At 44.6% G+C, this 14,136-nt stretch overlaps 1 protein-coding gene across 2 annotated transcripts; it reads right to left on the reverse strand.

Moving 5' to 3' along the window:
* Nucleotides 1-3,182: 3,182 nt before the first annotated feature.
* Nucleotides 3,183-14,108, reverse strand: LOC109868160 (leucine zipper putative tumor suppressor 3). 2 transcript variants are annotated; one of them, XM_031802920.1, is made up of 7 exons: nucleotides 13,886-14,108; nucleotides 10,006-10,860; nucleotides 8,811-9,416; nucleotides 6,709-6,837; nucleotides 6,176-6,367; nucleotides 5,678-5,908; nucleotides 3,183-5,247 (listed from the first exon to the last, which is right to left on the reverse strand). In XM_031802920.1, the coding sequence occupies exons 2-7, from the start codon at nucleotides 10,771-10,773 to the stop codon at nucleotides 4,420-4,422; spliced, it is 2,754 nt and encodes a 917-aa protein (XP_031658780.1). In that variant the 5' UTR covers nucleotides 10,774-10,860; nucleotides 13,886-14,108; the 3' UTR covers nucleotides 3,183-4,419. The 2 variants fall into 2 exon arrangements, with proteins under 2 accessions (XP_031658780.1, XP_031658779.1); XM_031802919.1 differs by lacking the exon at nucleotides 13,886-14,108 and adding an exon at nucleotides 12,241-13,877.
* Nucleotides 14,109-14,136: the final 28 nt, after the last annotated feature.

Consider the following 14,136-nt stretch of genomic DNA (forward strand, 5'->3'; position numbering starts at 1 on the left):
CGAATTTTTGCCTTGCTAGAGTAAAATACTTTCTGTGGCACACATCAGAGTCAAATCATTTCTATAGAACAAACTTCTCGTCAGGATAGGCAACCAAAATTAATAATGAATGTATGTGTGTTATATTAAGCATAGAGGGAGTAAAATGTAGGCAAGCAATAAACATTTCAGAACAACTACTAGTCGAATAAGACATGGGAGAGATGACACATTTTGGCAAAGAGATTTATTTATAGACTAATACACTTGAAACAAATAGCCAAACTGAAAACTGCAGATATTACTAGTACCTCCCCCACGATCACACCGACATACAAATAAAATGAAACACAGCCTAACACAGAACGCAAACCGTCTGTGCGCGTTCGCCATCGTGCATACATTTATTTTGTCCCCCCACACCAAACGCGATCATGACACGCCGGTTAAAATATCAAAACAAACTCTGAACCAATTATATTAATTTGGGGACAGGTCGAAAAGCATTAAACATTTATGGAAATGTAGCTAGTTAGCTTGCACTTGCTAGCTAATTTGTTCTATTTAGCTAGCTTGCTGTTGCTAGCTAATTTGTCCTGGGATATAAATATTGAGTTGTTATTTTACCTGAAATGCACAAGGTCCTCTACTCCGTCAATTAATCCACACATGAAACGGTTAACCAAATCGTTTCTTGTCATCTCTCTTCCTTCCAGGCTTTTTCTTCTCTTGACTTTATATTGCAATTGGCAACTTTCATAAATTAGGTGCATTACCGCCACTGACCTAGTTCTCTTTCAGTCACACAAGTGGGTATAACCAATGAGGAGATGGCATGTGGGTACCTGTTTCTATAAACAAATGAGGAGATGGGAGAGGCAGGACTTGCACCTGCGATCTGCATCAGAAATATAACTGATTTCTATTGTAGCCCTTGGCAACGCAGAAGCTCGTTGGCGCTTGCGAGCAGTGGGTGCAATAATTGATTAACATAGATTTCTACATTTATTTTGCAACGCTCGCATGTAGTCAGCCTGTAACGTGATCCGAAATCTCAACAAGCAAGCAAGTCGTAACAATTAAGATTTAAGTGCGTGCGCGTTCACGCGAAGGGTGAGGGGAGAATTCTAGCAGGGGGAGCTTTTCGGCTCAACACAGTGTTGACATGCTAACTAGTGCTAAAGCTATCTGTTCTTGTTAGCTAGCAACATATATATTTAATGTAACTAGCTAGCAAGCTAGCTACTTTAGTAAAATTGCAGAGTTCTACCACTTTTCGAGAACTAAATAGTTACATAACAAATAAATACAAAATACTTTACTTGATAGCAGTTTGTCGGACGGAGATCGCTCTCGCGTTGTCACCAGTTGTCTAATACCTTAGATACGGATAACGCGATTGGCAGACGTGACCAGCAGAGACAGTACCATGGATAGTATACACGTTTTGATTGGTTTACAGTTTAGTACACTGCGGCGTGTGCCTGTCCAGCTAATGAACACAAAAGTTAGTATTTTAATAACATGTGCAAGAATTGACGTTGCCAAGAAACGGAAATGTGTTCAGAATAAATAAATATGCACATGTAAAAGAAAAAAAAGAAAAATCCTCACCTCGACAGAGATCGATCTGGAAAACTAAAACAGCTTGCCCATCATAGAGGTCTCTCCTACTCTAAATGAAATGCTGCAGATGTGCAAGGCAGGGTTTTCCTAGTTATGCAGTTGGTCAAATTGCATTCAATCAATTGATAATCAATATATGACAATAAAGTTCTAATATTTACATGATCATATCATAATACTGAAATTGGCCATAATTTACCAACTGTATCCAAATAATCCTAATTATTGAACATGATTGGCCAATTGTATTTCTAATAAGAAATTAGCTACTGCAACATGTTTAAAACTGAAAGTCATATTAGTCGTAGTGGATGTGTGTACACTCTAGGCCAAAAAGGAGTTCTTCAAGATTATTTAATCACGACTTTATTAATTAAATTCATATTAGCTAAGATTTGCTTTCTTCAAGCCATTTTTCAGTAACACAAAATAAGAAATAATACAAAAAAAAACTTGGCAGCATTTTGTCTTTTAAGACATTGCAAGAGATGAAACAACAATAAAAAGAAACAGACAATGGTTTTTGAACGTTCGCTTTAGTTGTACTGTAAAATGTAGTAGATCAAAATTAAAAAGATTTAATATATGTATATATTTATATATTTATATTGATATAGTAAAAAAAATTAAAGCAGAAATGTCTGTCTCATTAATTCACAATAATCCTCTTAAAGTATTCACACGCAATAGCTTGATATATTTGAATATATATGTACACATAATAAATAAATTATATTTACATCCAAGTACACTGACTTTCTGTCTCTACCAAGAACACAGCAGGACACAACAGAAGTACATAGCAGCAAATGTTGCCCCAAGACAGAGGGTATGTGAGCCTCCATCCCTCTATACTTACACCATCCTCATATAAACCAGTCCTCTAACATTCATTCTCTCTTTAAGTCCTCACTCCTTTCACCCCTCACTTCACAAAGGCATTCTCTAAATTGCCCAGACCCATTATAAAATATATGTCAACATATACTGTACACACTATAATGTTTAGAATAGTTTCGTATATTGTAAAATGTCCCATACAGCCAAATATAATCTTGATATCTATAAAGGTAGTATATATTGACATATACATAGTTTTTTCAAATAATGGTGGGTCCTGTTCAAACAAGTACACCACACAAAACTCCATTGTCTCAAAGAATCATTCCTAAAATACATTACTCTTCCTATAAAGTCTGAATCTCACCATGAGTATCTAACACCAAATCTGCTGGCTCAGCTACAACCTGCTGCTAGTGATCTTAAATAGACACTTTGCTCAGATAAGCAGCTTCATTGACCAACCTTGCCATGCAAAACAAACTCGCCCATTACCTAATCCCTAACATGTCCTTTTCTGTCACTTTAAGAAATATCAATAGAGACCAAAAGCATCTAGAACGTCAACAAATTACAAACTGCTTTTGGCTGTCGCCTACATAGTTTCGAAACGAGGAAAAATGCCACAAAAAAAAGAGGTCATCCTGGGATTGATCAAGCCATTTTGTGTCAGTTGTCGCCACATGGTGGCAATCCTCAGTCACTGCAGCTACTGACAGCACAGAGAATCCTACATGTACAGCATCACTGGAGAGGTAGGAAACAAAGGCCTTTAAACCCAGCAATGTGCTGTTAATCATTCACAGCTGCAGTTCCATCAAATATTTGGAGATCTCCGATTGGTTTATACAACTGATCCTGTCATGCAATCCTGCCCCTTAGGGTTCTGAAGCCTCATTTCCATATCTCAACGCCTCTCACCAGTCCCCCCCCTTACCATGATACAATGCAATACACTCCTGAAAAACACATCTCACATCCCTTAAAAACGGCTTCTGTATCCTAACCTTTTGGTTGTTTCCTTAGTGATTTGGTGTGGTGGTGTGTTCTTATAGCACACATAAAGCCACAGGGGGAGGCTGTGTGGATGCATCTCCCCTTTTACCTGAATCATAGCTGTCTTTACCTCGTTCCTATTGTTAACAGATTATTCTAATCTGTGTACATGACCAATAAACTTTGATTGGATTTTGATATAACCATGTGAATTAAGCAAAAGAACTGGCCCTGGACCAGTTGCACTTGGCATACCATAACCACACATGCCCAACAGTCATGCCTCAAATCTGACACTTACAACAGTAGTGTTCAAAGTTGTCCTTCAAGCCCCTTTTTGTATATAGGTTGGTAAAACTGTGTTTTATTCAAACTCTCTATCATACATCAGTTATTATGATGTCCTAGACAAAATCTGCAGGATAATTCCCTTGTCTATACTTTTACATTATTTGTTAACTGTAGTAGTAGTATTGGGCTTGATTTAAATAGATTCTACAGGTTTTGTATTTCAAATAATTTCACCCACACACTGTCTTGCTCTTTATGATATATGAATATCATGCTAACAACAATGTAACAATAGCTTTTCCAGTAGTGTGTTACTCTTGACTCCAATCTTCACCCCAACCTAAATGTTCATTTGATTGCCTCATATTGTGGACAGCAGATCAATCGATCTAAAAACCTGCATACAAGGGGGCTTGAAGAGCGGCTTTATATACCACAGTCTAAACTGTTATTTTTCTCCCCCTTTCCCATTGGTCCTCCATGCCTCTGTCCACCATTTATAGTGCAGTGCGTCCTAGGACCGCCCCGGGGTAGCAGTGAGTAGTATAACCATTTAGGACTGTACCAAATGAATGCTATTGATACAGGTGCTATGTGGTATGGTTTAATTATTGTAAACGTTTGTATAAGCTGAATTTAACTGATCGGCAGTGTTCTGGAGGGCCATATATCTACAGCAAATAGAATCTAGATCTCTGTGGACTCTATCCTCTCCAGACGGGTGGGCACCGGCCAGGGGGGGGCCAGCTGGTGGAGGGCGGGGGGGGAATTATTGTCCTCGGCGAGGGGAGGTGGGGAGAGAGAGAGGGAGGGTAGGGGGGTGACGGGGGCAGGCAGGGGGATGGGGGCCAGGGACTGTCGGGTTGGTGAGGTGGGCGAGGGGGTGGTGTTGGTGGAGGTGAGCTTGGATCCCAGCTGGCCGACGCGGAGCTCCAGGGCCTGGTTCTTCTGCAGGGTCTCCACATAGCTGAGCTGCAGTTGGGCCTGGTACTTGAGCACACGCTCCTTCTCGTCCATCCACACGTGGCGCTCCTTCTTGAAAGTGTGGGCCTGCCGCTCGCGCTGCTGCCGCTCGAGACGCAGCTCGCCTTGGAGGCGCTCCAGCTGCCGGCGCAGATCCCCCGCTTCCTCCCACTGCTGGTGGGCCTCCTGGCGCTGCTGGTGGATTTCCTGCCGCAATTGAGCCTCTTGAAGCTGGTGGGCCTCCTGGCGCTGGTGGGCCTCCTGGCGCTGGTGGGCCTCCTGGCGCTGAACTTTAGCTTCATCGCTCTGCAAACTCAGTATGGCATCTGGGGGAGGTACAGGGGGTGGAGGCAGGGCTGGGTAGGAGAAGGCAGAGCCCTCAGGTGGGCTGTGTGGGGAGGAAAGCCCCCCTCTGGTCCTGGATGCTTCCCTGCTTCCTCCGCCACCCCTAACCTCGATGGCCCTATCCCTCGCACTGAGCTCACCTAGGGCCCGCTTCAGCCCCACCACCTCAGCCTCAAACATGCCCAGCTTGTCCCTCAGCAGAGAGACCTGGAGAGACACAGGGAGGGGAGCAGGAGGGTCAATCAGTAGTTAAAGAAAGAGGAAGTGAGGGTTAATTCACTTGAAGTCGTCACAAGGATAGTATAACAAGGAACATTCTGAGAAGTGGGGACATTTTGCCGGTCCCCACAATGGAAAAGGTTATGGTAGGCTTAGGTTTATGGTTACAGTTAGGAGTTAAATTTTGAGGTTAAGGTTTAGGGAAAATGGGAATCAAGTGTGTGTGTGTGTGTGTATGAGTGTGAGTGTGAGTGTGAGTGTGAGAGAGAGAGAGAGAGAGAGAGAATTATTTGTGTCTTTCAAAGTGTATGTGAATGCCTGTGTCGGTATGCATGTGACTGACCCAAGAGCGCAAAACGTGTGGTGCACAGAGCAGAACAACTCTACAAATTGTAGCTAGTGTTTCAGGTCTGTCTACCTCGGTCAGCGTCCTCTGCAGCTCCTCTTCGCAACGCTCCAGCTCCAGGCTCTTGGTGCTGTAAGAGTCCTTGAGGCCCAGCATGGCCTCCTCCCGGTCCCTCAGCTGGGCATTGACCTCCTTCAGCTGGCCCCGCAGGGCCACCATCTCCCCCGCCCGCTGGGTCACCTCCGCCTGGCTCTCCCTCAGCTGCTGCTTCAGCAGGGAGATCTCCCCTGCCTTCTGACACACCTTGAGGGGAGGAAGGGGAGGGGGGATGAAAGGTATGAAGATGGTGGAAATAGAGATCAACAAGCATGTCTCTGTCTAATGGTTATACATGTACAGTATAGGACAGCTATTGCATATATGATCATTGGTTTTACTGTCCTTTTGTCCTTTTTTGGCATAGACGTCTAGTAGATGTTATGCTGGGCCCTCACTCATCTCCCTAGTATTCCACACCCAGCCACACACACCACCCCCTTAACCCCAGGTAGTCCCACCCCCCTATCTCACCTCCCACTTGGTCTCCTCCAGGCGGGGCAGGATATCGGCCTGCTCCTTCCTGTAGTCCAGGCACTTCCTCTCCAGCTCCTCCTTCTGGGCCAGCAGTGCAGCCATCTCCTCCTGTAGGCGCCGCTTATCCTGCGACAGACGGCTGATCTGGGCCTGCAAGGCACTCTGGGAGCGCTGAGCGCGACGCGTCACCTGGGTAGAAATACTTTTAGTAGAATGGACATTCCCCATTCAAATCAACATTCGGCAGTGGATATACCGGTGGCAACCATATTGAGTGTACCATTTGGAATAAAATTAGAGAGCAGTGATTAAATCATCTCTTTGCTCTGCGTCTCTAAACTGCTCTTTTAAGCTCATTATTTGCCTTTTCTCAGTGTTTTTCCATGCAGCCATGGCTAATGCTATTGTGCTATATGATATTGGGTATAGCCTACCACCCCACAACCTGTGAACTGAGGAGCCATTCTATACTTTTAATATACAGTATATTCTGCAATTATAATATCTATCTATTGTAGTTGTGTGGTCACCTGCTGCAGGCGTGAGGCATAATTCTGTCGTAGCTCGTCCATCTGGCGCTCCCACACGCGCTGCTTCTCCTCAAACACCTGGACGATGGCCGCCTCACTCTGGTCCAGGTTACGGCGCATGTGGAGAACCTTGCGGAGGGGAGGAGGAAGGGAACTCGGGTGTATTAACATGTATTGTGAGCTGCTCATATTTCCATACACTGCAGGTGTTGTTGATGGTTATTTCACAAAATGGCTGACATCTATTATCAAGGTAAGTGCATGAGGACCAGTTACTGCCCCACTAGTCTTTCATATTTCTTTGTACTTCTCATATGCAATGTCAATGAATGTTGAATATCAATTGATAGCATTTTAGGTGATCCACTATGTCTCCTTGTATTGCATTGTATGAGGGTAACACACTTCACCCACAAACTGCCACCAATGTGTACCACTCCAATATCACATATCGCTACATCCAAAACCCTCAGTACTTGAAAACGTTGCACTACTATTTCAGACCCAAGGCCTAACGTATCTTACTTACTTGACCCTCAGCTAATAAGAATACAGTTGTCCACTCAGCGAGTTTCAAGGCACACCCAATGGTTTTAACAGTATATTCTTAAGCCATAGACAGTATAATGTACACAGTAAAATCACTGGTACAGTCATTTGGAAAAGTATTTGGACAAATTAACTGGAAGTGTATTAAGGTAGTCAAAAGTTTAGTATTTGGTCCCATATTCGTAGCACGCAATGACTACATCAAGCTCGTGACTCGTTGCATACATTTGCAGTTTGTTTTAGTTGTGTTATATTTTGCCCAATAGGAACAGAATGGTGACTTGAGTAATTTTCTTTCTAAGTGAAAGATGTTTTCTGAACACTTCTAATTAATCCTGATAATGCCATCATTACAGAGGCTACAACAAAACATGCTACCTCTCAACATTGGGTATTGCCAGCATAGATTGTTCTGGCAATTCTCACATACTTAAAGACTTACCCAGAAAGACTGCCAAATATGATTCAAACATGTATTGACTCAGGGGGTTGAATACTTATCTAATCAAGATATATTATCGTGTTTTATATATTATATCATTTTTTGCAAATGTTAGAATTTTTCTTCCACTTAGACAGAGTATTTTGTGTCGATCGTTGACAAGACAATTGACAATTAAATTCTAATCCAACTTTGTAACTCAACAAAATGTGGAAAAAGTAAATCAATGGGTGTGAATACTTTCTGAAGGCAAAGAGCCAAAAATGTGCACTTTCATAAAGATTCTCTTTGTGATACAAATGTAAAAAGCATGTTAAACATCCTTCCTCCCAATAAAGTTTTTATGTGAGAATTGCCAGAACTATCTGAGATACCAAAAATGTTTTCGGGCCATGCTGGCGTGCAATAGTCCCATTACCATTAACAGGGAAGGTTAGCATTTTTGGGCGGATATGATCTTTGAGCCTCTAGCCTCATTTTTCACGATTCATTCATGATTATCAATAATCATGTTAGCATCCACATTAATGTAGAAGTGTTCAGAAACATCTCTTCTTACACACTATCAAAGTGACTCCAAAATGACACAATCCCGAAATACAATCCTGAAACACAACCGAAACAAACCGGAACAAGTTTGTGAGTCACAAGCTTGATGTAGTCATTGAGTGCAAGGAATATGGGACCAAATACTAAACTTTTGAATTCTTTAATATACTTGAGGTGAATTTATCCAAATACTTATGATTTACTTAAATGGGAAGGCTAGATAAATAAAGTGCATTGATTTCTAAACAGTAAAACAGATATGTAAGAAAATACCCTCAAAAAGCTGAATTCTGTACTGTCACCTCGTATTATATTTTTTATCTCAAATACAAAATGGTGGCGTATAGAGCCAAATGTGAGAGTTTTGTTTCACTCTCAAAAATACATATGGATGAGAGTGTATATAAAATAACTGTATTCACTGTGCTATAGTTGTGATAATTTGTTTGTTACTTCCAATATAATCTCTCAAGACTCCTCCCTTCTTAACCCCCCAATAGTATCTATCCTCTCCCTTTTCATCCCTCCCTCTTTCTTTCCTCATCTCCCTCGCTGTCCTCACCTCTTGCTCTCTCTCCCATAGCCGGTCCTCCAGGTCCTGGATGACATCATCGGAGGAGGGAGAGGGACGAAGCGGCGCAGGGGCGTCACTCAGGTGGCTGAGCCTCTGATAGGACAAGGAGCTCTTCCCGGAGGAAGAGCGACCACTATCCGAGGCGCTCAATCCGTTCTGGTATCCCATATTACCCCCGCTACCGCTAATGCCACCAGGCTTGTCCAACTTCTCTTGGGCCCCCGTGGCCCCCAGGTGGTTGATGTGGCTGGTAGAGGCACTCAGGGGCCCCAGGACAGGTGGAGGCCCGTAGCCCGAGCCAGCATAGGTGGGCAGGCTGGTTAGAGAATTCCTCCCTGAGTCGGACAGGCTCCCCTGGCCTCCGCCCCTGCTGCCGCCCCCTCCTCCGCCTCTGGTACCTCCACCCCGGCTGCCAGGGCTGTCTGTGTCTCTGAGGGGTCCTGTTACACTGGGACCCCCACCACCTCCAGACCCTCCTCCGGCGCTGCGGCACACTCCTCCGGTTTGGGGGGGGCACACCAGATTCTGCATGGAGTGGAAGCTCTTGGGTACCACAGGCTTAAAGGCAGACGGGCGGACCAATCCTTCGTTGCTCTGGATGGGGGAGGAAGGCAAATGGTATTGGTGGTGAAATATAACGCGAGGATTGTACAATATACGTTATTAGGTTTACAGGGATTATGAATATGCTGCTATATGTATAATTACTTAAACAACCAGCATACTGAAGCTAAATGTGAATTTGTGATCTTAAATTCCCTGATTACAAGGGGTATTCATCTTATTTACTATAGTTTATGAATATACCGGTACACAAACTATATATGTAGATATACATGTACCAGACCTTTTCATAAATCTAATATAGCGTACAGTAATAGCTAAGGCTAATGTTATTACAGTGCATGGAAGAGTTGACAGGAGAGGAGATCATATTTCATGTAAACAACTCCCTGTCATAAATGAACAACACTGATTTACAGCCGGTATGTAACAAAGTACAGTACATGAACTTCCGACAGTTTTTTATTGCCTGCACCATAACATAACATGCCTGTATGTACAAAATACACAACACACACTTTCAACGAAATGAACCCTCATACTCAACCTCATACTCAACCTACAGCCTGTATTTGGACACACACACACACACACACACCACACACACACCTGAACCCACCTGAACCTGCTCCATCTTCCCAGAGATGGGGAGGATGTTGGGGGGGTTGTTATGGTTATCCAGCTTGGCTGCGCTGGCGCCCGCCTCCTTGTACTGAGCCAGCTGTTGGCTACTGTTCTTATCATTGTTCAGCACGTTGTTCCCACAAATATCCAAACTCACCGCCCCTCTTGGCACCTCTCTACTCCCATCACGCCCATCCCTCTGGTCCCGCCCATCTCTCTGGTCCCGCCCATCCCTCTGGTCCCGCCCATCCCTCTGGTCCCGCCCATCACGCCGCCCGCCTCCATTCAGAAACACTGCATTGGCCACCTGCCTCTCACTGTTACCCGCCGCTGCCGCTCGGCTCCCATTGGGAATGCCCCTATTGCCATTGGAGACATGTCTGTTGCCGTTGTTATGGATGGGGGCCCTCTCTCTCTCTGTCCCCTCGCAGAGCGGTGGAGGACGCTCGCTGCCGTAGTAAGTAGAAGAGTTCTCAACGGTGGCAAAGCTGCGTTCGTCCGCCGTAGTCCCCTTAGCATGGGTCAGGGGAGGAGGTTGCTGGGAGGACCTCTCGATGCTGTAACTCCTATCTTCCAAGCTCCTGCCCCTGTGGGTAGAGTTGGAGGTGGAGGAGGAAGAGGGGGGTGGTGGGGGGGCGCGAGGCAGGCTGTTCTGCTGGGTGGTGCGGGTGCCCACGCTCCGCATGGCGATCTCCTGCTGCTGTTGCTGCTGACCAGAGGTGGTGGTGGTCGAGGAGGATTCCCCGCTGGCCACACTGCCCATGCCCTGGGGGCGCCCCCCCTCACTCAGCACCCCGTGCTCCACACGCACTATGATGGAGGGCAGGGAGGCAGCACCTGCCAACACACACTGCAGGACACACAGAGACAGGGACAGGGGAGAGAGGGGGAGAAAGGGTTCATTAGGAGTAAGGTACACACTGTAAGTAACATAATTACTTAATAACTATAGACCACATACAGACACAAGAGAGTAAAGGGGTTGACATAATGTGAAGTAGACACACATGATCTATAGAGTGAGACATACTATATTGTAGGATATGACTCTTGATTCATATCTTTGCACTAAGCTAAAAGTGCCATAGGCCTATACGTCAGCCATGCCATTTCCTCATGCAATGTAATACTGACTGAACACCCCCCCCCCCCCCCCTCCTCCCCCGGGATACTGATACAGTGGGTGAGGTCATCCTTTCGCCCCCTCCTTACTTCTCTCCACCCGTGCTCTCCCCCCTCACCATAGCAATGAGTTCCCAATTCCCTGTTCCCTCCTCTCCTTCTCTTTTTTGTCTCTCTGAGATAGGAGTCATACTATACATCCTGCAAAAGCTATTTAGGCGATTCAAACTCTTTAAGAACAAGGTTACTTTGACACTAATTGAGATTTCTTGAGCATTCAAATATGATGTATAATTTTTGGGGACAAAAATAAGTACATTGAATGTATGATTAAAGTATGAATTAGAATACTTATTTCAGTATGCTTCCCCTTATACGGTTACTCCTCATTCCACATCATATCACAATTTACATATGCAACAATAATGAAAGCACAGCTGATATAAAATGTAAAAACTGTTGATATTAAAGGGCCAACAAATAGCCTAGCCAATGCAAATGATTATCAAGTTCAATCAAATCATAAAAAATATTAACTACATTCTACATTAACAGATTGTACCTCAATTACAGATCCTGAATATACAACCATAGAAGGAAAGGTTATTCTGCTCTCTGCACACACAACCTTCTTGTTTTGTTCCTTTCTCTCACCATCTCACACTCTACTTTGTGATTGGTTAGCAGAGCAGGTCTTTTGTACACCTGGTATAGTTGCATGTTAACCCCTTGCCTTCTGACACATAAACACGGTTGTTCCCCCTGTGCCAATGATAATGACAAAAAAACCATCTTCTTTATCAAACCTCTAATGGAAGGAAAAACATGGGAGACAATCATCAATACTTCATTGCAAATAAGGCCATGCACAGTGTTGTGCATATAAAGACAGTACATCATGTATTTATGTATCACTGAGTGCAAAAAGGAACACTATCCATATTTGTATTATATCCCTGTCACTGAACCACACCCACAGGGAGCACTAACTGATTACTCACTAGAATATCTATCTCTGATTGAACATTGACCTAAAGGTAATATGTGAATTTATAGTCAATTGTACCAAGTGTAGCCTACTACTATCTGAGCAAAGATGCAGTCAAACCTTTGTGTGAATTCTCTCTCTCTCTCCATCGTCTCTCCCCATTGTCTCTTCATGCCTGAAGCCAAGCCTGTGCACATGAAGCTACTATGCTTCTATGTTACTTTGCTATAATATGGTGAGTATTGACATTCCATCTCAGGTAGGACATGGGAACAGATTGGGATGTGAACAGGGGAGTACTGAATCCTTAGGATGAGGTGCTGTGTCCAAAACGGCATACGGTACGATACTGCCTCGGGCCAGCAGAGGGCCCTGTTCCAGTGTTGGCTGAGCTGTGGCACGTGCCTACACTCGCCTCACTGCCACAGTTACACACTCCTAGGCATTACATCATCGGCTCCATGCTTCAAATAGAGAGCGCGCACACACAGGCAGGAACTCTCTCTGGTGCGCGCTCCCCCATCATTCTCACACTTCCTCTCATTAAGGGAGTCTTCTCAATCTAATATCCTGTGTTGACATGCAGTATGAGATAATTCCTAGATTAACAGGTGTAGTCTACACACCAGTAATACATTTTGCTCCACATATTTTCACTACATTGTCCATGCATAGACCCCTATATACACCTCAAATGCAAACAAACCGCCCCCCAAACGGTGACCGCTGCTATCCCACTACACACACTTAATTCAAGGCCTCAAATAGGCCAGGCGTAGAAGTCCCGCAGAGCAGTCACATTGGGTATAGAGGTAACCACTGCACTGTAGAGAATATTAAATAATAGGCCAATTTTATCAGAGCTCCTTTTCCATTACCAGCATATTAAAACGGACATGCTAGCTCACACTTCTAGTCCATACATATCCTCATAATACGCTTTATATCATGTCAATAATACAGTATTTGTTTCATATATGTTTGGTAGTGATGTAGGCCTACAAATCAGCCTATTGCACGTCCAAGCAATCTATTCCTTTAAGTACCAAGGTTGGTCTAAATTCTACTGTAGGCCATTTGCTCTTGGTCTGTCCATTTAAACTCCATGTATTCAAAATCCTCTGATTATTTTTGCAGCAGCTACAACAACCTCCCCATCACCACAGTGATGTGCATAGGCTGTCAGCTGACGCGGCAATGCTAGAGCACAATGGTGAAATGTTACTCGCTTCTCCATACCAGTGAAAAAGACCTAACCCAGCCACTAAAGGCAAGAAGAACGAGATAATTGGCATGATCTATTCTATCCGTTTTTCTTTTCATTCACGCAATAGATAATGCGTGTGTGGGTCACGCAAAGCGCTCTACTCCACTCGCAGCTCTCTCTCGGTGGGGGGAATCGGAAAGGAGCGAGCTCGAGAAAACATCAGCATCCGCTACAACCCTCGCGCACAACCTCTCGTTTGCGCCTCACCGATTCCCATCTTTACTTTCAATCCAATGAGCAATATTAAAAAACACGGTCTCTCTCCATCTCGCTCTCCACTTATCTCTCTGCCACAACAACATTTGAATCACCCCAAATCCAACATGGAAAGCGGCAGGATAATGGATTGGCAATGCGGTGAATGACGATAAATATAGAAAAACGCAGGTGTAGATTGTGCGCCGCGCTGCGTCGCTTACTAGGTGCGCGTATTTCTCTATGGAAATGAAAGAGCGCTCGGCTCCATCTCTTCATAGCCGAGAACAGCTCCGCACTTACTATTAGCGGCAGAAGCAGCACAGACAACGCCGAATGAAGCCGAATTACGTCGCCCCACTGCTCCTCGGCGAGCTGTCCGATTTGGGGTTCGCAGATAGGGATGTTGGAGTGGCAGTAGGCCTATAGCCTACTCGTGTGGCTCTGGTCGGGGGAGACTGCAACCGCTATTGCCCGTAGCGGATATCGGGTGATGGAGACAGCGAGAGGATGCGTGTATCAGCTGTGTCACACACCCACCTCCGCCCCGCCCC

The sequence above is a fragment of the Oncorhynchus kisutch genome, linkage group LG23, assembly GCF_002021735.2.
Source record: "Oncorhynchus kisutch isolate 150728-3 linkage group LG23, Okis_V2, whole genome shotgun sequence".
Classification (NCBI taxonomy): Eukaryota; Metazoa; Chordata; class Actinopteri; order Salmoniformes; family Salmonidae; genus Oncorhynchus; species Oncorhynchus kisutch.

What these genes read in the sequence shown, in the direction of transcription:
- LOC109868160 (XM_031802919.1), bottom strand. Translation starts at nt 12,282, where the DNA reads ATGGGGAGAGACGATGGAGAGAGAGAGAGAATTCACACAAAG. An exon ending in TATGGGAGAGAGAGCAAGAG is followed by an intron (nt 6,838 to 8,810) that starts GTGAGGACAGCG and finishes CCCCTCCGCAAG; the next exon opens with GTTCTCCACATGCGCCGTAA. An exon ending in ATGCCTCACGCCTGCAGCAG is followed by an intron (nt 6,368 to 6,708) that starts GTGACCACACAA and finishes ATTTCTACCCAG; the next exon opens with GTGACGCGTCGCGCTCAGCG.